The sequence below is a fragment of the Cricetulus griseus genome, chromosome 7 (genome assembly GCF_003668045.3).
Source record: "Cricetulus griseus strain 17A/GY chromosome 7, alternate assembly CriGri-PICRH-1.0, whole genome shotgun sequence".
Lineage (NCBI taxonomy): Eukaryota > Metazoa > Chordata > Mammalia > Rodentia > Cricetidae > Cricetulus > Cricetulus griseus.
In genome coordinates, this window is record NC_048600.1 from 59,181,889 (window position 1) to 59,203,631 (window position 21,743).

Consider the following 21,743-nt stretch of genomic DNA (forward strand, 5'->3'; position numbering starts at 1 on the left):
TCTAGACGTTGGGTGACGTGTCATCTCAGATTTAATAATCAATGATTTATTCAGTAATTTATAATTCATGTTAGTTAATGAGGTTTATGAGAGATGTTTAGAAACCGAAAAACTGTTGAGTTCTGAGGTTAGTAGCTTTTAAAGGTATATCCTTTTCCTGGCACTAATTTGGCACACTAAATAATAGGAGAATGGTACTTAATGAACACATAGGAGCAAAAGGAGTTGGTTTATCTGTGGGAAAGACATGCTAATAAGTTCTCTTTGCTCCTCAGTGATGGGGACAATGGGAATGGAGTACTCTTGTCACCAGAGTGACAATCATGAGTAAACCCTGAGCAATTCCTTTTTTAAAATTTGTATTTCTAGATGGTGGTGGCACATGACTTTAAACCCAGCCCTCGGAAGTCAGGGGCAGGTGGATCTCTGTGAGTTTGAGGCCGGTATGACCTACAGATCGAGTTTCAGGACAACCACGCCACACACAGAAATCCTGTCTTAAAAAAACAATATATTATTTTATGAGTATGAGTGTTTGCCTATATGTCTATTGTGCGCCACCTGTCCATGCAGTGCCCTTGAGACGGAAGAGGTCATCAGATGAACTGGAGTTACAGAGAGTTGTGGGCTACCATGTGGTTCTGGGACTTGAACCTAGGTCTTCTGGAGGAGCAGCCAGAGCTTTTAGACTCGGAGTCATCTCTCCAGTGCCCCCTCCCACCCCCCCAATTCCTTAATCAGTATGGTTTTCATGTTCCTTCTGATGATCTTGATTAGACATGAATGTCAAACAGGTGTCCTCAAAACGACTATTAAAGTGCTTTGAATCTGACCTTCTCTCTGAAGTACTGGGGCAGTGTGTCATTGCCAACCCCGGCACACATGTGATGTGTGAATAGGAATGTGAAGTTCAGTGCCCGAGGAGCCGTACTGCTTACTATGTATCTCTATTCGCCTGTTTCAGTGAGAACAACCCTGTGGGAGAAAGTTAATTTCTAAGTACTTGAGGTCTAAAGCAGCTTTGTCTCTCCCCTCTTCAGGTAGTGGAGGTGTACGGCCTCCTGGCCTTGGGAATGTCACTGTGGAACCAGCTGGTCGTTCCCGTGCTTTTCATGGTCTTCTGGCTTGTTTTATTTGCTCTTCAGATCTACTCCTACTTCAGCACCCGCGATCAGCCCGCCTCCCGAGAGAGGCTTCTCTTCCTTTTCCTGACAAGGTAATTAATTCTCTCTCTCTCTCTCTCTCTCTCTCTCTCTCTCTCTCTCTCTCTTACACACACACACACACACACACACCCACACACACACACACCCACCCACACACACACACACACACACACACACACCACCACCACCCCCACCCCCCAAAGAGAACTTGGATCTGGAAGTCAGGTGTTCCCGGTTACTCTTAGCTGTATCATAGGACTGTCTTTAATAGGCTTTCAGCTGTAGAGGCCCCAGTCCAGCAGTGAAGGGAACTGAAGGAGCAGTGAATGTGAACTGAAGCATGATATGATGGTGTGTTTGGCCACCATGGGGACTGGCATACAGCAAATGATTTGTGGATATGTTACTAAAATGATGGTCATGTTGAGTCTTTAATACCAGCCACACGCTAAACACCTTCCCTCCCATTCAGTCTTCCCAGCAACCTTGAGAGACAGGGACCTTTATCACAATTTCCTGTTTATAGTGGGCAGACTCCAGGGAGAGCATCTCCCTGGTGACATTGTGGCAAGAGGCACAGCTGCCACTCAAGCCAGGTCTCAGTTCAGCACCTGAGGCTGTTCTGTGTACCATATCTTCATATTCTTCATGTTTTGCTTCAGTGCTGAAAGAAATAATTGGTAAAATGCATATATCTTAGCACTTGTCTGTCTGTGTAGGTGTGGATGTGTGTGCACATGTGTGTTGGTGTATGTGCAGGTGCAGAGGAGGGTGCTGGGTGTCTGGCCTCATTATTCTCTGTCTTACTACCTTGAGACAGGGTCTCTTGCAGAACCTAGAGCTAGGCTAGTAGCTAGCACAGCTAGTGGTCATCCTCCTGTCTACGCCTGCCCACTCTCCTCAGTGCTGGAGTTCCAGGTGCACACGGCTTTGTAGGTGGGTGCTGGGATCCGAACTAGGGTCCTCATGTGTGTGCAGCAAACCCTCTTATTACCCCCTGAGCTGTCTCTCTGGCCCTATGTTAGGGTTTCTGTTTTGTTTTAGTTCCTGTGTGTCATTTGAGTTCTTTTCTACTGTAGCTTCTATTGTGAGCTTATGTTGGGTCCACATTTGTCACATCCACTGAGATTGTATTTGAAATGTTCAGTTCTCTCTATACATACAGGTTGCAGGTTCACTCTCTTATTTATTTGTTTATTTGCTTGTGTGTGTGTGTGTGTGTGTGTGTGTGTGTGTGTGTGTGTGTGTGGTGTGGTGTGTTCACATGTATGCTTGGATGTACATTGTAAAAAAACGAGGTATTTTAATTATAGGTAGCTTCTGTAAACATGTACTGTTATCAACAAAACCAGATACTTTTTAATGACCTGTTCAATATTAAATTTGCTTAATGTTTTATGCTAACCAAATTTTTAATTTTTAAAATTGTGGCAATCTTTAAATGAACTTGAACTCTATTCCTGGGTATGGTTGTGAAGTAGTTGCTTAAAGTTAAATTATTTTGTAGACCCAAATAAAATTAAAATTTGAGGCAGTACTGGTATGGTTAATACTGCTCTACTTGAGGGATTCCTGGGTAATGAGGAGGTCCTTGGTAATGCAGGGAGTTCTGACAAGTACCTATGTGAGTGGTACAGTCTGAGCTATTGAATAGACAATAGTTGCTATAACAACATGAATGTAGCACAGGTTACTTTTGAATATTTCTGTCAAGTGAATTACATGTTCTAGGGGTGTGAGGAGGGTTTAAACTCTGATATTTTCTGCATTTGACAGTGATAGATAAGAAAACGTAAAAGACCTTGTTGATATGTATTACAGTGTGCTGGATATTTGCTGCAGAGGTAGAAGATGGCTTAAATTACTATAGTAGCCAAGTGTGGTGTCACATGCCTTTCATCTCAGCACACATAGGCAGAGGCAGGTGGATCTCTGTGAGTTTGAGGCCAGCTTAGTCTTGAGGTAGCCACGGCTGCATAGTGCGATCCTGTCCCAGTAAATAAATAAAAGTAAAATGAAAACTAACTTCTTTATGGGATGATGAGTGGGTGACACCACCTCAGATTCCGGTCCTGGCTGATTGCTGATGATCTGAACAAACTCTGGCAACTCAAAGGCTTAAGATGAACTTACACAAATAGAGAACTCAGCCTGCCCACCTTTTGTTTTCCAGCATCGCCGAGTGCTGCAGCACTCCCTACTCCCTTCTGGGCTTGGTCTTCACTGTGTCCTTTGTCGCCTTGGGTGTTCTGACACTCTGCAAGTTCTACCTGCAGGGATATCGAGCCTTCATGAACGATCCTGCCATGAATAGGTAAACTATTTACATGTGATCTGAATTGAAGGTGTGGTAATAGTCGTGAATGTTTTTGATGAGGTTTAGAGAAAATGGAGTTTTTAGGATTGAAGCACTATAAAAAAACAGTAACAAAATTCCAGTGTAAAATGCATTTAATTATATATATATATTGGATACTTCACTTTTCTAGAGTTTGAGAATTCAGAAAGCTTATTTTTTTCCCATTTGATTGAAGCATGTGTCCTGTTAAAATCTGACTCCCATGGTACTTTATTCCAAAGTTTTTCTGTTTTTGTTTTGGGGTGTGTGTGCATGCATGTTTTAGCAAAACTCCCCTGACTGTCAAAGGATGACTTGATGAGAATGCAGAGTAATTAACTTTCTGCCTAGCTAAAAATCCCTAATACAATTATCATAATTTTGCTCCTAAAAGTTTTAGTCTGTAATTAAAAGTGTGTGTATGTGTCTGTTGCCTGCATACATGTCTGTACCATGTACGTGTCTGATGTCTAAAAAGGGCAGAAGAGGGCATCTGATTCCCTAGGGCTGGAATAATAGACAGATGTGAGCTGCCTTGCTGGGAGTTGAACCCAGGTCCTCTGGAAGAGCAAGCAACCAGTGTTCCTAACCATTGAGCCATCTCTCCAGCCCATCTTTAAATGTCTTCACAAAGGTATAGCTAAGGTCAAATCACCATTCCTAGTACAAGAGCCTTTGATATCATATCCAGTTATTCAAATTTTTCTACTGGATTTTTTTTTTAAGATTTTATTTATTTGTTTGTTTATTATGTATGCAGTATTCTGCCTGCACACCAGAAGAGGGCATCACAGCCACCATGTAGTTGCTGGGGAATTGAACTCAGGACCTCTGCAAGAGCAGTTAGTGCTCTTAACCTCTGAGCCTCTCTCCAGCCCCCTGGATTTTTTTTAATACTTTGCTCACTTAAGATCCTAATAAGACCCATGTTGTACCTGACTGATCCATTTTTTGAGCCTCCTTAGTCCTGGGGTCCAGCCTGTATTAGTCCCATGCTACAGAGGCCATCTATTCCAGACTGATATCTTTGGGGCTGTGATCGGAACCAGCCAAACAGCCCCGGATCCGTCCCTGAGTGGGGGAGTGTAGATCTGGAGAAGCCTAGCTACCCAACGGCATTAAGGATGAGACAAAGACATCTTGTCATCTCAGGAGGGCTCTCAATCCATACTGGAGACCAGTGTGGTTTATTCAAGCGTGCTCTTAAATAGCTTTCTAAAAGTGGATGTACTGGCTGAAGACATCTATTATCATGTATAAAGCTGATATCAAGTATTTCCTTTAATCTAGAGATAGTCCCAGAATGCACATACACAAACCCTCAGACATTCTATAACGGCCTCACTAGTCCCCATACACATCCCACCAGCCCTCATGATGGGTGTGGGTATACCCTGGGGCCTAGGTCTATTTTTACACAAACTCGAAGCCATTCTCAACTGTGGCCAAGCCATCCAGTGGTATCTAAAACACAATGGGAAATTCAAGCTCCTAGAATCAAGCTGAGGCCTGTGTCTGAAATATCATATTCAATATTTGGGCCCCGACACCTTAGTATTTAGATTCCTTTGTTCTTATTTTCCTGCTGTGTTTTATTGGTTGAATATACCAGGACATTGACCCCACAGATCTTGAGGGTCCTGGTTTTACTGGGTGCTTCTGTGGTGTTGGAGAGCATATTCCATTATTGACTGTTTTCTTTCTTTATCAGAGGTTTTCATTTTTGTGTAGACCATCTGTAAAATCAGTTATTACCATTAGGATTGTTGAGTTGGCAGATCTGTAAATTTTTTTGTTGTTGTTGTATTTACATTGATGTTTTGCCTGCATGTATGTTAGGGTGTCAGATCCTCAAGAACAGGGGTTATAGACAGCTGTGAGCTGCCATGTGGGTCATGGGAATTGAACCTGGATCCTCTGGAAGAGAAGCCAGTGCTCTTAGCCACTGGGCCATTTCTCCAGCCCCCAGATTTGTAAATTATATTTCAATATTCATTGATTTATTAGCAGATTTTCTCCATTAAGATTTTACCATATAATGTCAAAATTGGTGTGCTTGCCTTTCCACACATTCCACTGTACTGTGCAGTGGGATCTCACTTTAAAGTATTTTCTGACATAGTTTTTGTTTGTTTGTTTTTGTTTTTGTTTTTCGAGACAGGGTTTCTCTGTAGCTTTGGAGGCTGTTCTGGAACTAGCTCTTGTAGACCAGGCTGGTCTCGAACTCACAGAGATCCGCCTGCCTCTGCCTCCCGAGTGCTGGGATTAAAGGCGTGCGCCACCACCGCCCGGCCTGACATAGTTTTTAAAATGATGTCTATCATTTCTCGTAAGAGTTGTTTTGTTTTCATGAACCATAATAATAGAATATTATGAGACTTTGGATATATATATATATATATATATATATATATATATATATATTTCCATATGAAAATTAATTGCAAAAAGATTTGTCTCTGTGTTGCCTACTGCTTCCTGTCTTTATTTAAAGATATATTTTCTTCAAGAAGCAAATGTTATTTTTTTAAATAAATACTTTTACATTTAGCACACACACCTATGTGTGTGTGTGTGTGTGTGTGTGTATCTGTGTGTGTGTGTGTATCAATATATAACCGATGTGTAAATCTGCATACTCCATTGGCTGTTTGGGTAATAGAAGCTCTCTCTCTCTCAGTGGCAGTCTGCTTAGGAATTGTTTATTTACTTTAGAAGTCTCTTCTTTCATTGGATGGTAAGCTTACAGCATGCTTTTGAACATGTAGGGATGTATGTACATCAGTGTGCCCTGCCACATTGAAGCAATGGGACATGCAGTCACTTTGCATATGGATAGGATTTTAACCTGAAACATCAGAACAGATTTAAAAGTATGGAATCATCAGCCAAAGCCTTTGGAGTGTCTTCTTGGAATTAGATGGTGGTTGGAATATTAATTGACTTTCTGCACATGTCTGCCTACCAGGGGGATGACAGAAGGAGTCACTCTGCTGATCCTGGCAGTGCAAACCGGCCTCATAGAGCTTCAGGTGGTTCACCGAGCATTTCTGCTCAGCATCATCCTCTTCATCGTTGTGGCCTCTATCCTGCAGTCCATGTTAGAGATTGCGGATCCCATTGTTTTGGCACTGGGAGCATCCAGAGACAAGTAAGGAACACCCTCATCCTCTTTGATTCTGTCTTCCCACATGCTGCCTGTAGATTGATGGAGTGAGTGTTTAGAGGGGGGAAATGGATAGAAACTTGCTGTTCACTTGAGGACTTACTTCCTGATAGGAAGGTTTGACTCTGTGTCTTTGTATGTTGTTCATGTGTTGTATTTGCCTGTGTGTGCACACCTGTACATGTTGAGGCAGAGATGGATGCTGGGTGTCTTCCTAGGTCCTTATCCACCTAACTGACAGAATGACAGTTTGGTGGGTTGTAGTAGCCATCTGCAGTAGCCCCACTTTGTGGTGCCATCTGTAGGAACCCGACTTCATGCCTGAGTGGGGGAGTGTGGATTGAGAAGCAGCAGGTAAAGGTGCTAAGGAAAAGACAGAGGCACAGACTAGAGTCAGGAAGGCAATCCAGTGAATACTGAAATACCTCAACCAAAAAGGGGAACATGGCAAAGGACTTCTTTATCAAGATACAAGGAAGAAACAGACTTTCTTCCTTAATTCTCCAAACATTTGATAACCACACCTTAGACTAATTTTCTCATTATCTGGTCTTGAGGGTTAAGAGGAATAACCACATCTAAGAGCAAGTCTCTTGTTATTTAGATAAGACATCCACAACCAAGACCAAACATCCTACAGTAGATACACCTTAGACCTTAGACCTTATGACTTTAACCTTGGAAGAGTAAGGATAGTTTTGAACTCTCTGACTGACCTTAAGCCAAGATGAAGCAAAGCCATCTTTCTGGGCCCCAACCATGGGTGAAGTTAGTTTAGTCAGCCAGCTTGCCTTGAGGAACCTGGTCTCTATCTCCTGAGCACTGTGAGTATAGGCAGCGGCCTCTCTGAGGAATCATTACTTTATTCCTCTAACTTGCACAGCCAATATTTATCCACCACTCCATCTCCTCAGCCTGTGTGTAAGAGTGCCCAGTAAACATGAGATAATGTGTGATTTTATCCTATGTAATGCTAGTTAGAGGAGACAAATTATTAGGGGAAAATGCAAGTGAAGAAGAAAGGATAAGGTTTATAAGCACAGGTACCTACAGAATTGCAGTTTTCTTTGATGGTCTTTTAAGAAGTTGCAACATATGGAGAGGTGGTCTAATGGAGATTTTTTGATGTCATATGGGACCAAATAAGATGAGTAGCTGTATCTCTACATTTGGTCTTAAGAAAAATTTGAAATTATATTTGTTTTTATTATTTTTTAAAAAATATTGTTTATTCTTGTATAGAGTATTGCAGTTATGCATTCACTTGTGTAGAGGCCAGAGGTTGATGTCAGATGAGAGTCTGTTCTCCCATGCATACATGCCTGTGTGTGTCTGTCTCTGTAGGCACATGTGTACTTGTGCATGTGTCTGTGTGTCCATGTGTGCTTGTGTGTCAGTGTGTATGTTTGTCTGAGTGAGTGAGGCAGGGGGCAGAGGTTGATGTTGGATCTGGCTCTTACTGAACCTGGAACTCACTGATGAGCTAGACTGCCTGTATGTCCAGCACTTAGGACCCTCTTGTCTCCACTTCTGCTGCTGAAATTATAGACATGTGGCCCCAGCACACTTTTCCATAGGTGTTACCCAAGTACTCTTAACAACTGAACTGATGAAGCTGTGGCTGCAGCCATAGAAAAATTTTAAAGACTTAAACCCCAAACTATTCTTTCTTCAAAAATACTATTTTGCATACTGGGAGTATTGGCCTAGTGGTAGAGGACTTGCTTAGAATGTTTGGAACCTTTATTCGATATCTGACACCACAAAACAAGCACACAAAACTAATTATACTAATTATACTATTATGGTTTGTAGTTCATGCAAAGTTCATAAAAAGCTGGTTAAGATTCAGTGTCACTATTTTTTCCACTCATATTCCATCTACATTATGATGATTGGTTCTAATGATTGGTTCAAATGATGGAACTCCATTTGAATCTATTGCTTGGAAGAAGCAGTCTCTTGGGAGGTAGCATTGTGAGATCAGATTTATAAAATAATTCAAAGTAGCATTTTAATTACAGTTTGTCAGCTTTACTCAAGTGTCCCCATCATCTGCGTGGGCCAATAATTGGTAAAATTCTCTTAAAAGGAGTTGTAGCTGAGAAAGTCAGCTTGCGGGTACTCCCGTTCTTAGCTGTGTCTCAGTTAATCTTAGTGATTGTCATTAATTACAGCTACTGGAGATTTGATCTTGAAATTCAAGGTGTCTCCATAAAGCATGTCAGGTATTTAAGGGTGGGCTCAGTTAAAATAAAATTTTTTTGCATAGAGCTAAAAATTGGGCTGCTTTGATCTAGCTACAGTCAATATTTTGTTGTTTCTGACTGTCTTTTTAAGATTACATTCATTTTTCATATTAATGGAAATGCTAGAATATTATGGAAAGCTTGTAAAAGACAAAAAAAAAATCCCCTAATTGCACTACAACAAGAACTGACTAGTGGGTGTGGTTCTGCATCCCTTCAAGATGCTAAACCAGCCTTGGCCTTGTTTCTTCCTGTACCAGAACTAAATGCAAAGGAAACTTAGGGAAGAAGACTTGCCTGATGGTCTGGGCCTCCCCCTAACCCAGTGGTCCACTCCCAGTGGTCCACAGTAGTAAGAGGACTCCAGCAGTTACAGTGAATGGGAAAAGTCCTGAAAAAATTGTAACTGCAGAACTAAGGAGCGGCCATCGTACTCTCACCACTATGGTGAGGAAGCAGTTGATGGATGCATTGACTATAAGAGAATCTTGTGTCTTGTCCAGGAGTTTGTGGAAACACTTCCGTGCTGTGAGCCTCTGCTTGTTCCTCCTTGTGTTCCCCGCATATATGGCCTACATGATTTGCCAGTTCTTCCACATGGACTTTTGGCTTCTCATCATCATCTCCAGTAGCATCCTGACCTCTCTCCAGGTGAGCCTCAGACGGGTGCACCACCTGGTCTTATAGTTCTTCCTAGCCAAGGATGAATGAGGGGGTTCAGGTAGCCGTCACTTTACACCTTTGTGAGCCCATCTGCTTGTTGAAATGCTAGATAGACACACCTGAATACTGCTGGGGGGTTTTGAGAGGGAGGCAAAAATTTCTTTATGATGACAAGCATGAAGTTTCCATGTCATGAAGACACTTGTTTTAGTACATGTTACCTAAACCGTGAGGTTTCCTATTTGTGGTAATGATACAAACATTTTGCGTTGCTCTTTTTCATGGTGAAGATAAAATTATCTTTGGAATTAGCCATCATCTGAATCATCATAATCGTGAGCCAGCCGAGCCCTGGCCTTCTCTGTCAAGGCTGGGCAGGGTGTTGACTTTGGCCACATTGGTGTCATGGAGCTTTTACATAGCTAGTTTGCTCTGGTGCTTGCTGACCTTGACAGCCACAGTGAACACAAGTGCATCATGCCTTGCCTTCCATCTTCATGGCTGACTCAGTGGTCAGGGGGCCTCGATGGTGGCATAGTCTTCAAGCTTATTTCTCCTGGGCAAGCTTTTTTGTGAAGGTATCAGGGCTGCCTTCCACCACTGTCTACTTTGTTGGCTTTCAGGGTCTTCCTTTTGGCTTTGGGGGAGGCTGGAGGCCTCCTTCTTTATTTTGGTGCCATCTTGACAAAAGTGCATTTTTAAAAATCAGTGTAATTAAGCCTTTCAATTTATCTTTTCAAAATGGTGTGACATGGAGTTGTCTTACAAATCTTATATTGATTAAGAAACCGTAACACTAAAATATGCTGGAGCTTGTTTAGGATGGGATTTTCAAAGTAAATGTCTACTCAAAAGTACTCTTATAATATATATCTATACAACTCGAGTATTCACACATGTGATACATATTATAAATATTCATAGCTATGTGCCACAGAGAGATGTGTATTTCATCATGTGAACAGCATTGTCCAGACATGGCAAGCTCATTGTGACATATGGAGGACTCTGCCTAGTCAGTAAGAAGGAAAGGGAAACCAGGTCCGAGAAAGGACGTTTTCAGTGCTGTTCCTTGTAGAAGGGTTTTGAGAGATGAGGAGCTTAGGGATGAGGAAGGTCAGGGGAGAATTGATGGGATTGGATGAGCCCGAGGAGACTGGCTACGCCTTGAATGATTTTTAAGAACGCCACTTGACTGTGTAGCGTCTGCCACCTCAGTACCTGGTTACTATTACCCACATGCACCACCTTTGTCTCTTTGGACTGTGTTTTTATATTTTAGTCTTCCCTGGGTACACCAAAAGAACCAAGAGTGTGTTATTACTTTAGACTTAGGGAGATTGTTTTCTTATGATCACATTCTAACAATATACATACATTTTTTTCTCCAGGTTCTGGGAACACTTTTTATTTATGTCTTATTTATGGTTGAGGAATTCCGAAAAGAGCCCGTGGAAAACATGGACGATGTCATCTACTATGTGAATGGCACTTACCGCCTGCTGGAGTTTCTTGTGGCCCTTTGTGTGGTGGCCTACGGCGTCTCAGAGACCATCTTCGGAGAGTGGACCGTGATGGGCTCCATGATCATTTTCATCCATTCCTATTACAACGTGTGGCTCCGTGCCCAGCTGGGCTGGAAGAGCTTCCTACTCCGCAGGGATGCTGTGAATAAGATTAAGTCTCTCCCCGTCGCCACGAAAGAGCAGCTGGAGAAGCACAATGATATCTGTGCCATCTGTTACCAGGTGACCTGCTCAGTGGCAGTCTGCGTGGGTGGGTCAGGTGGGGTAGCCCCTGAGGACTACAGCATGAACTAGTTTCGACGTAAATGTCCAGGCACAATTAACTTCTGGATTTGGAAAAAAAAATAAGGGGGCTCATAGATGAGATTATTAAAGATCTGATAAAAATATATCCATTTTACTTCTAAGATCAGTTTTAATGTAGTCTCTCGAGTTCTAATTATTGTTGTTTTCAACATTATTGCTCACCCATAAATAAAGGAAAAACAGGTTAAGTGCATTTTATATTTCCTACTGAATACACACAGAGACACAGTGTTCACACATGTGTATGACTAAATATATCCTAGCAACCAGGAGTCAGCAACTTCTGAAAAGTGGTGTGCCAAGATTCTGACTTTTCCTAGTATCTTCTGGGTGGGGAGGAAATGTCTGGGCTTAAAGCTGGTGAAGAGTAAATGCTGTTCTCTTTGAGAGAATTCCAGTCCTGTGGGGCTTGGGACATTGGTAGAGGTAGAGTCTACCTGCTGTCCATAGCACCTGCCTCACGTCGAGATAATGGTTGCCCTCTAGTACAAATGAAAGATAATTTTAAGTCATCTTAGATATTTACAAAGACTAGAGAGTTTGGGCCCCAGTCACCTGTGGGAAGACTGAGTAGCAGCATTTAGTATTAAACTGCAACACTGGAGGTGTGGACAAAATTACCTGGCAACAGTTGCAACCAGGCTCCATGTAAAATCACTGGGAGTGTAGATTGGTGGCAGACAGTTATAGATAGTGGCAGTGTGTGTACAGGGCTGCCTTGTAGTTCAGATGCTGTGGGTAGGTGTTTGTGTGTGTGTGTGCATAAAACCACCAATGATATGAGTTCTTCTCATAGTAACATAAAAGCTTCCATTTTTTCAAAGTGTGCTGAGAACATCTTTCTGTATACTAGCCAACATTTGAGTGCTCTGAGAAGGAGCATGGTCCTGAGCCTAGTCATGGTCTACAATTCTTTGTTTTCTGAAGTGGACTCCAAGTCTAAAGCACAGGAAAACCAAGTTTGGCACAGTCAGCCTCTGCAGCCAGTGTCTAAATCTCTTGTGTTGGGGTCCAAGGGTCCTCTTTTTGTATCACCTGTTGTCACATCACTTTTTTTGAGGTGCTGGAACTACCTGCTGCTCACACATGGAACATGAGAGTGGAGTTGCTTAGCTTCCCGGCTGGCTGCTTTTGTGTGGATGGATGGCTCCCTGCTTCAAAGTTGACTCCCGGGTGTTACCAGTTCTTGGCAAGGAATTTGGGGGATGGTCACACTTCTTTCTTTGTGGATATTAAACAGTAGTTGAAAAAAAAAATCCTCAGATTTTAAATTCCTATCTTAGGCCCTCTCTCCCCAAGGAATATTAATACCAAAAGAGGGTGTCATCATTTATTCCTATGATTGTCAAACTTGAGCACCTAAAAGTCACATGAGGGACTTGTTCTAAGTATAGATTTATGAGGTCCTGGTTCAGATTTTCTACTGGTACAGCCCAGGAATAGGGTGAAACTCTTGGAGTGCTGGTTTACACAGAGCAATTTTAACATGTCTGCACATCGGCCTGATACAATTGCCACTTCCTTGCCAACACTCTGGTGTTCCATGGCTGAATTTTGTCTCCTTGCCTATAGTTTCATCATGGAATAGTCTCTAGCTGCATTGACGCATAATTGTGGAAAAAGTCTGTCTGTGTTAGATTTTTCTGAGATTATAGTTAGTCTTGTCTTATACCAATGGTTCACATCTTTGTACTGTATAGTGCAACCTTTGTGTTTCTTGTTTAGAAGACAGCCTCTTCCTCACTTTGGATTTTACTCCCTGTTCTTTTAGTATCCAGAGTGGCTCTTACATGACTGTATAAGGGCAACAGCTTTATTAGATGACTCTAAGATCTGGACTGCAGGTTTTCTGTTTTCACTACGAAGAGATGTTGGAGTCAGAAATCTTAGGGGGTGGCATCCAAAAAGTTAAATGGTTGCTGTTTCTGAGATACCTCTTTCAACCTCTCTTTTTTTAGGACATGAAATCTGCTGTGATCACGCCTTGCAGTCATTTCTTCCATGCAGGATGTCTTAAGAAATGGCTGTATGTCCAGGATACCTGCCCTCTGTGTCACTGCCACCTCAAAAACTCCTCCCAGCTTCCGGGACTGGGAACGGAACCGGCTCCACAGCCTCCTGCTGGGGCTGAGCAGAACATTGTACTTCAGGAAGGTCCCGAACCCCCTGACCATGAGCATCCGCCAGGGACCGGAACACAGGAGGGTTCTCGGGACAGTAGTGAACACATCCGCAGAAGCTCGGCTAGCCAGGAAGGGGCTGCTGACCCCAGAGAGGATCTTCAGAGTGCAAAAGGTGAAACCTGTCCTGTTGAGTCTGCCTAGAGGAGAAGCAGGCTTGCAGCCCTGCTGCGGAGAAGGCCGCCCAAGGTCGAGATCACGCTCAAATCTGAGGAGTGAATGTAGGAGAGGATTAGGCAGGTCCCTGACATTCCAAGGATCTATTCCAGGGGTACTCAGTGGACACCACCTGCTTTCCACCCCACTTCGTGTTGTAGGAGAAATTTTGCAATGTACACTAATCAACATGTATTTATATGCTGATGTTTTGTAGAGGTTTGCCAAGAAAATTCAACCTCAGCAACTTCAGAAGTAGCCCCTGATTTGTGAGGGGTAATGAAATCAGGTTTGAGTGTTTGAAAGGGGTCCAGAGAGAGGACAAAGATCTGGAAGTCATCATGAAGGTGCAGGCAGAGGTGGAACTGGCTTTTCCTTTCCCATGGGACAGGATTACTCTGATTATAAAGTATGGGTAATGACCAGCCCTTTCCTCCGCTCCCCTTTCCCTCAGTCGATTGGAACCACCAAGTGATTCTGGCATTTTCTACACCACCACAATGAAATCAAAGATGTAGACACATTGACTGTATTCTAAGATGCAGGCACACGTCCGTCACCATGTGCTTCAGAGAAGGGATGGGCGGGCACTGGGCCTATGGGGGCATTCACGTCACCTGAGACTCTTGATCTTGATGCTGGAGTCTTCGTATTTTGATGTATATGAAACTTTTGTTAATATATCGTATACTTTGTTGGCTGTGTGAAGTAAACTAAAACTCTCATGAACACTTTGGAGTCCACTTTTAAAAAGGAGGCCAAAGTGGGAGGGGCTTTAGAGTACTGATGAAGGCCCTGGGTGTACTCCTGAATCCTGTGTAATGTTTAATTCTCAAAGCTGAATCAAAAGCAGTGTTAAATCCTGGCAACATTTGCACTTTGGGAATGAGTACTTAATGTATGACCCCACCCTGCAATTGCCACTTTTAAAGCTGTTAATAGACTTTGCACCCTTTCTTTGACAAGGATGTGTCATATTTAAATTTTTACATTCATCATGGCTACAGGTAGAACTGGGGAGGGAGGGATGTAATTTTTTTATGGGATTTTGATATGAAAAGAAACTAGTCATTTATTTATACAATAAGCTTGGCTCAAAAAGGTGTATTTCAGACTTGGTATTCTAACGTGGGATGTGGTTTTCTTTTGTTTTTTTCTTTTTTTTTAGTAGCAGATTTGGATGTAGACTGACAGACATAACTGAATGTCTTAATAAATTTAAATTTGAAGATAACTGTTGTGTTCTTGTGACATGTTTGCGTTAGCAAGCGGCTTTCTGTTGAGATTCCCTTCCATGGAGTTTCTCTCCTGAACCCACTGGATTCATGTGCTTCCTCACCACAAATGCTCTGCAGATGGCAAAATTCTTTGAGAAGGCCCAGTTGGTTGGTTGGTTGATTTCAGACAGCTTTTTGCTGTGTATGCTCGGCTGGCGTGGAACTCAGAAAGATCCACTTGCCTCTGCCTCCCGAGTGCTGGGGTTAAAGGTGTGAGCCATGACCAGATGTGATATACTTAATATCACATCTTTAATTATTCTTTGAATTCCATACATTCACACAGTATCACCTCAACTCCCACCTACCCCCACCCCCGGGACCCCCAGCATGCTCCACTTCATGTCTTCTTTTTCCCTATAGCCCACTGAGTCTAATTTGCACTGCCTGTTATAGTGCTGGCTGATTTTGCTGGCTTCATCTTGTGCAGGTAACCAGAACCATAGTAAGTCCATGAGTACAGCGACTGCATGGTGTCCGGGAGACTGATTTCACAACACTCCTTTCCTCCTCATCCTCCGGTGTGCACATGTTTTTGCCCCCCCTCTTCCAGTGATGTGACTCCTGAACCCTGGAGTAGGCATCCTCAGACCTGTATCAGAACTGCCTGGGAGCTTTTGAAAAAAACAAGAAAACAACCTGACAACCCACTCCTCCCCCCCCCAAAAAAAAAACCAAAAACAAAACCCAAAAACCCATTTCCAGTCATCGCTTCAAAACTACCAAATCAACTGTGGAGGCATGTAAAATGCATTTGAGATTTCCCAGGTCATTCTACTCTATCCAGCTACATTTAATTTCTCCCATCTTTTTAGAGAGCCTGTTAGAAGGTACAGCACATGCCTCCCCCTAGTGGTGGTGAAGTTACTGTTAGACACGTAGGTAGGCTGGTCTGGAATTTAATGATGTTCAGTGTGGCTAGGGAAGGTACATGTTCAGATATATATACTGGTGCCCCGAGTTGGAGTCATGTGTAGCATGCCTACCTCACTTATCTGTTCCCACAAGTATCTTTATGACAACTTGCTGAAACCTGTTAACTAGAGGAGCTCACACAGTCATAAGGAAGGCTGAGTGTCAGGCTCGAATAATGTAACACACTACACCAAGTCCGTTGAAACCTTTCAGCACCTAATTAAAACTGCATCCTTTGCTTGATATTGTAGAGAGACAAACCTGAGCGTTACAGTGGTTTTAAAACGCGGCTTATCCCTTCTGCATCTGTGTGGCTGGTAGAACTCATGAATGCTGACTGGAATGGACACTCCTGAACCTTCCTGGTGGTCACACCAAGAGGGAGGACTGAAAGGTTTAACAGTCTTCTTCCAGGCAGGGTCACTCTGGTGGTTCGAATAGGAATGATCCCCATAGGATCATGTATTTGAATGCTTGATCATTGGGGAGTGGTGCTACTTGACGAGATTAGGGGGGTATGGCCTTGTTGGAAGAAGTGTGTCACTGTGGGTGGGCTTTGGGGTTTCAAATGCTCAAGTCAAGTTCAGTGGCTTGCTCTCTTCCTGCTGCCTACCTGACCAGATCTAGAACTCTGGGGCTCCTTCTCTAGCATCGTGTCTGTCTTCACACCACCATCCCATGGCAATAATCGACTAAACCTCTAAACTTGTAAGCCAGCTTCAATTAAATGTTTCCTTTATAAGAGTTGCCATGGTCATGTCTCTTCAGAGCAGTAGGATACTGACTAGGACAGATGCCATCACCACTCAGCATCTCCTGGCTGCAGTGGCTGTCACATCCTAAAGCTGGCTTCCAAGGCCTGGACAGGTGAGGCAACAACTAATTTTATTAGTACTTGTTTTCCAAAATTTTGGTGTTTACTTCTGACTCCCTCAAATTATTGGGAACCTCTGACTTAATGTTTCTTGTTCTTATACACTGGGATAGTATGTGGGACAATTCAATGTTATCAGTTCTCTCCACCTCATAGGTTAAGGGATTGAACTCAGGTTGTTAGGCATGGCTGCAAATGATGTCACTCTGTGTGTGTGTGTGTGTGTGTGTTCAGCACAAATGTGGGGATTCAGAGGACAACCTATGGGAGTCAGTCCTCTTCCAGGTGGGTCTCAAAAATTCCCACATTTGTGAACACAAATTGAACTCAAGTTGTCAGACTCTGTGGCAAGTGTCTCCCCACTTCCACCCCAGCAACTATCTTGCCAGCCCTCTAGTTGTTTTTGCTAATACTTCAAACATCACAGCACTCTTGATTCTGGAAAAAGACCTACTAAAGTTTAACTATCTAGTTAAAGAACAAAATAAATAAAATTCACTTTCAATTATACTTAAGAGCAGTTAATTCTATTTTTCCATGCAGTATTCTGTTTTATAGATAGAGCTTAAAGTCCCTTGTGATCAATAGGCTGGTGAAACCCACAGAAACAGCTGACCTGAACAAGGGGGAGCTCTTGGTTCCCAGACTGATAGCTGGGAAACCAGCATGGGACTGATCCAGACCCCATCCATGAACGTAGGTGCCAGTGAGGAGGCCTTGGAAATCTATGGGACCTCTTATAGTAGATCAGTACTTATCCCTAGCATAGGAATGGACTTTGGGAGCCCATTCCACATGGTGGGATACTCCCTAGGCCTAGACACATGGGGGAGTACCTAGGCCCTATCCCAAAGGATATGACAGACTCTGAAGACCCCCTATGGAAAGCTCCACCTTCCCTGGGGAGCAGAAAGGGTATGGGATAGGTAGGGTGTTAGTTGGGGGGAGCAGGGGAGGGAGAGGGAGAGGGATTGACATGTAAAACAATCTTGTTTCTAATTTAAATTTTAAAAAATTAAAAAAACTTACATTTTTGCGGCGTGTTGGTGGCGCACGCCTTTAATCCTAGCACTTGGGAGGCAGAGGCAGGTAGATCTCTGTGAGTTCAAGACCAGCCTGCCTACAAGAGCTAGTAACAGGACAGCCTCCAAAGCCACAGAGAAATGATGGAGAATGTACTGTGTATGTTTATCTTATTGATTGTTAAATAAAGTTCTGTTTGGACAATGGCAGCAAGTTAGGCAGGACTAGGAGTCAAAGAGGATTCTGGGAAATGTAGTAGAGAAGTGGTGTTCCAGGCAGGAAGTGACATAGCAAGGAGACTCGTATTTAAGCAAAGGAAACAAGAAGTGTTCCCTTTTTCCACTCTGCTCGTCCTCCAGCAGCACAATGTGATCCACTGGCAAGGAGGGACGCCAATAAGGAGTCCGATAAGTCTTATAAAATATATAGATTTATGATAATTAAGACTGAGCTAGCAGATGAGAAATCCTAGTTATTGGCCAATCAGCATTTGAACCTAATACAAGTTTCTGTGTATTAATTGGGGCCCTAACTCAGGCGGGCAGCTGGCGTAAAGCGCACACACGTAAAGTGGTGGTGGGGCTCCCGCAGCTTTTGGCAGAAAGATTTATCGTAACAGAGAAACCCTGTCTCAAAAAACAAAACAAACAAACAAAAAACCTTTTTTAAAAAATCAAATTATGAACTTGGATCTTAAATTCATTGCTCACTGTTATACATTCTTATGCTAGTTAATAGCATGGATTTCTACTTTATGGTGTTTTTCATTTTCTAAAACTTGTTTTAAAGTCACAAAGTCAGTACAGGAACTCCAGGGTCTGCTGTCTAAGCACTGGACTGAGTATGGAACTCCTCAAGCCCATGGTTTGAGTTTGGATTTCACCACGTGTGTGTGTGTGTGTGTGTGTGTGTGTGTGTGTGTGTGTGTGTGTGTGTGTGTGTGTGCTCTTTGAGAGTCTCATACAATGTGTTTTGATCATATGCCCCCTTTCCCAGCTCTTCAAAATTCCTTCAAAATCAATTTGTGCCACCAATATATTCTTGCATGTGTGGTCTTCCACTGGAGAGTGGCATATTTTTAAAGTTATGTGTTACATGTTGTTTGTTGCAGCTGCAGGCAATGAAACATGAACCACAAAACTCAACAAAACCCACGTGGAGTCTATTGGGGAAAGAGAGCAAAGGGAAGGGTAGGTGTTGGCCAACCAGAAACAGAGATGAAAGGGGAAGGAGAAAAGGGGGGACAGGTGGGAGGCACTCGATTAAAAGGGAAAGCTTGCATATGCATACAGAGTCCTTATGCAACCAAGTACCGCACGCAACACAGGGCCCTTTGAACTGTCTAAGTATCTGCCTGAATGCAGGTGTGGGTACCCTGCCAGTTGCCAGGGGATGGATCAACATAATGCCAGGATATCAACATTACACATATAAACATTTTCTGCTCTTACTTACTGGTTGTTTGGGAAGTAGTAAACTCACACATAATCTCATTTAGGAATTCTCCAGGCTTGTTTCATGTTTGGTGATAAAAGAATTCACCCTTACCAACAAGCATGCCTCCCCACCCAAGGGTGATCTTCAGTTTTAGGAAGTCTACTGCCTGCTATGGGTTTCTGGTATGGAAATACATGTCAAACAGTTTTGTAATGCATCAGTTAAGGCTCACCTGACCGCCCCCCCCCACACACACACCGATTTCTTTAGAGATGGAGAATGGTACCACTTGCAAAAGAATTATGTTAGAATTGGTTAGAAAATAGCCATAAATACTTAAAGCAAGCAAATGATGGAATTTTTAGTCCTTTGGCCACCCAGATCACCGATGTATTTCTCCCCTACATGCATTCTGCACTTGACTGCCCAATGTGTCCAGGGTATGGCTTTAGAAAGTTAGGCTTCCAGCTGGGCATTGGTGGCGCATGCCATTAATCCCAGTGAAGGGACCAGCTCCCCATTTCGGCAACCATAACAGCCGAACACATGCTTGTCTGACCTTGTCTTAGTCATTAGGAGGTCAGATGCCTACCTTGTGGCAAGGAACCAATCAGAAGTTAGCTGGTGGTGCTATGCTTTATGGCTCTGGGTGTGCTTTACGGACAAGTGCACAGCAATGATGCACGGAGCATAACAACCACCCTGGGAGGGCCTATGGGCCATAACAACTAGTTGACCAATCAGCACAGGGCAAACCCTCCAAGCCTGGAACCACACCAATTCTGAGCCTGTGCGTACCCCTAGACACTCCCCTTACGCTGCCTTATAAGATCTCTATGCAGACGTTTCAAGCAGTCTTTCCCAGCCTCTGCCATGGTGGGTGGATGAAGGGCCCAAGCTAACATGGAGTTAGCTCGTTAAACAACTATAATAAAGCCTTATGCAGTTTGCATCAAGCTTTTGATTCCGCCTGGTGATTGGGGTGACCGAGGTCCTGGGCTGAGATCCTGGAGGCCTGAGCTCCCAGGGGTCTTACACCAGCACTTGGGAGGCAGAGGCAGGAGGATCTCTGTGAGTTCGAGGCCAGCCTGGTCTCCAGAGCTAGTGCCAGGATAGGCTGCAAAGCTACACAGAGAAACTCTATCTCGGAAAAAAACAAAAAAACAAAACAACAACAAAAGCAAACAAACAAAAAACAAAAAAGAAAAAAAAAAAAGAAAGTTAGGCTTCCAGTGAGGATAGTAAACCTTGGCAGCCATGGTGTATCAGAGTCCTGTTAATTTCTCTCCTGGGATGTGGGTGCAAAACACAGCTCTTATGCTAAGGGGGTTTATTCTGAATGGGAGTGAGACAGTTCTTTCTGGTCATGACATACACAAGATCAAGCCAAATGCCATTCTAGTCTAGAGGGGGAAGAAGTTCCCAAACCCTGACCCATAATTGATTTGTTATAGGAAGGTAGAAGTTTCTGAGGGGCAGTGGGGAAGTCAGTTTGCTTTAGGAATGTGGCCCTGGTAGGTCACCATGCTCCAGCACATGACCCCACAGACCCCACACCCTGGAGTATGTAGTCAGCATAAATTGGATCTAATGGGCTATTATTATTTAAAAGACATGAAGTTGGGGGGACAGTAGGGGGTGGGGTGGATTTGGGCAGGGGGATATGTATATGAGCAAATACATCAAAACTTTGAAAGAAAGCATTAGTGAAAAAATTTAAAAATCAGAGCTTATGCAGAGCCAAACAGAAGGGAGGGTAGCCTGGGTTCAGATCACATGTCCACCATGGAAGTGACATGTTCCACCATGGAAGTGGCCATATGAGCTCTTTATATTTCCAGAACAAAGGAAGAGCATAACCAAGCCATTTCTCAACTATAGTGGTAGGAACATCAGGTGGGTGGTTTGCAGCGAAGCTGGGCCATCCCTGTTACAGGTTTCAAACACTGAGTATGACATCCTTAACTTTTAGGTTGGTGAAAGATGGTGGTCTGCCAAGATTGCCTTCTAGAAATTTCACCTGATAGAAGGATGTGAGGTCAGACACAAGTGGGCAATGAGAACTACTGAGGGGACCAGAGATAGCCTGAGATAACTTTGCCTGTGGATCTGCAACATCCTGGCTCTCTACCATCATGGCATTTTAATTAGTCAGACTTGTAGACTCAACCACATAGGTATGACTCCCAGTCACCCTAAATTCAGGTCACAGGTGTTCTAAACTAGTTCTGGTGAACCTTGGCTAGCCTATTGTTAATGAATGTAAGCAATGCCTGCCTCCCTTTTCTCCTGTTTTGTATATTCTCAGATAAAAAGGGGGGGGAGGCTTCCAATTTAGCTGGAAATAATCTCCACTGAACCTGTTAGGGTTGGAGATCCTGTTACTTTCCAGATGAAAACTTGCCAAGCCAAAGTCGGCTCTACGGGCTCTTGAGTGGCAGTGAGCCCCAGTGGTTCCCTTGGATGG

General features: G+C 43.3%; 1 protein-coding gene across 1 annotated transcript in view; it reads left to right on the top strand.

Moving 5' to 3' along the window:
* Rnf145 (ring finger protein 145) overlaps positions 1–14,979 on the top strand; it is a 48,854-nt gene extending 33,875 nt beyond the window's left edge. Inside the window, exons 6-11 of the mRNA XM_027425265.2 lie at positions 1,041–1,216; positions 3,340–3,480; positions 6,473–6,655; positions 9,423–9,570; positions 10,974–11,330; positions 13,373–14,979. Coding sequence (XP_027281066.1) covers positions 1,041–1,216; positions 3,340–3,480; positions 6,473–6,655; positions 9,423–9,570; positions 10,974–11,330; positions 13,373–13,738 — 1,371 coding nt within the window. The 3' untranslated portion in view covers positions 13,739–14,979. The remainder of the gene's footprint in view (positions 1–1,040; positions 1,217–3,339; positions 3,481–6,472; positions 6,656–9,422; positions 9,571–10,973; positions 11,331–13,372) is intronic.
* The last annotated feature ends 6,764 nt before the right edge of the window (positions 14,980–21,743 follow it).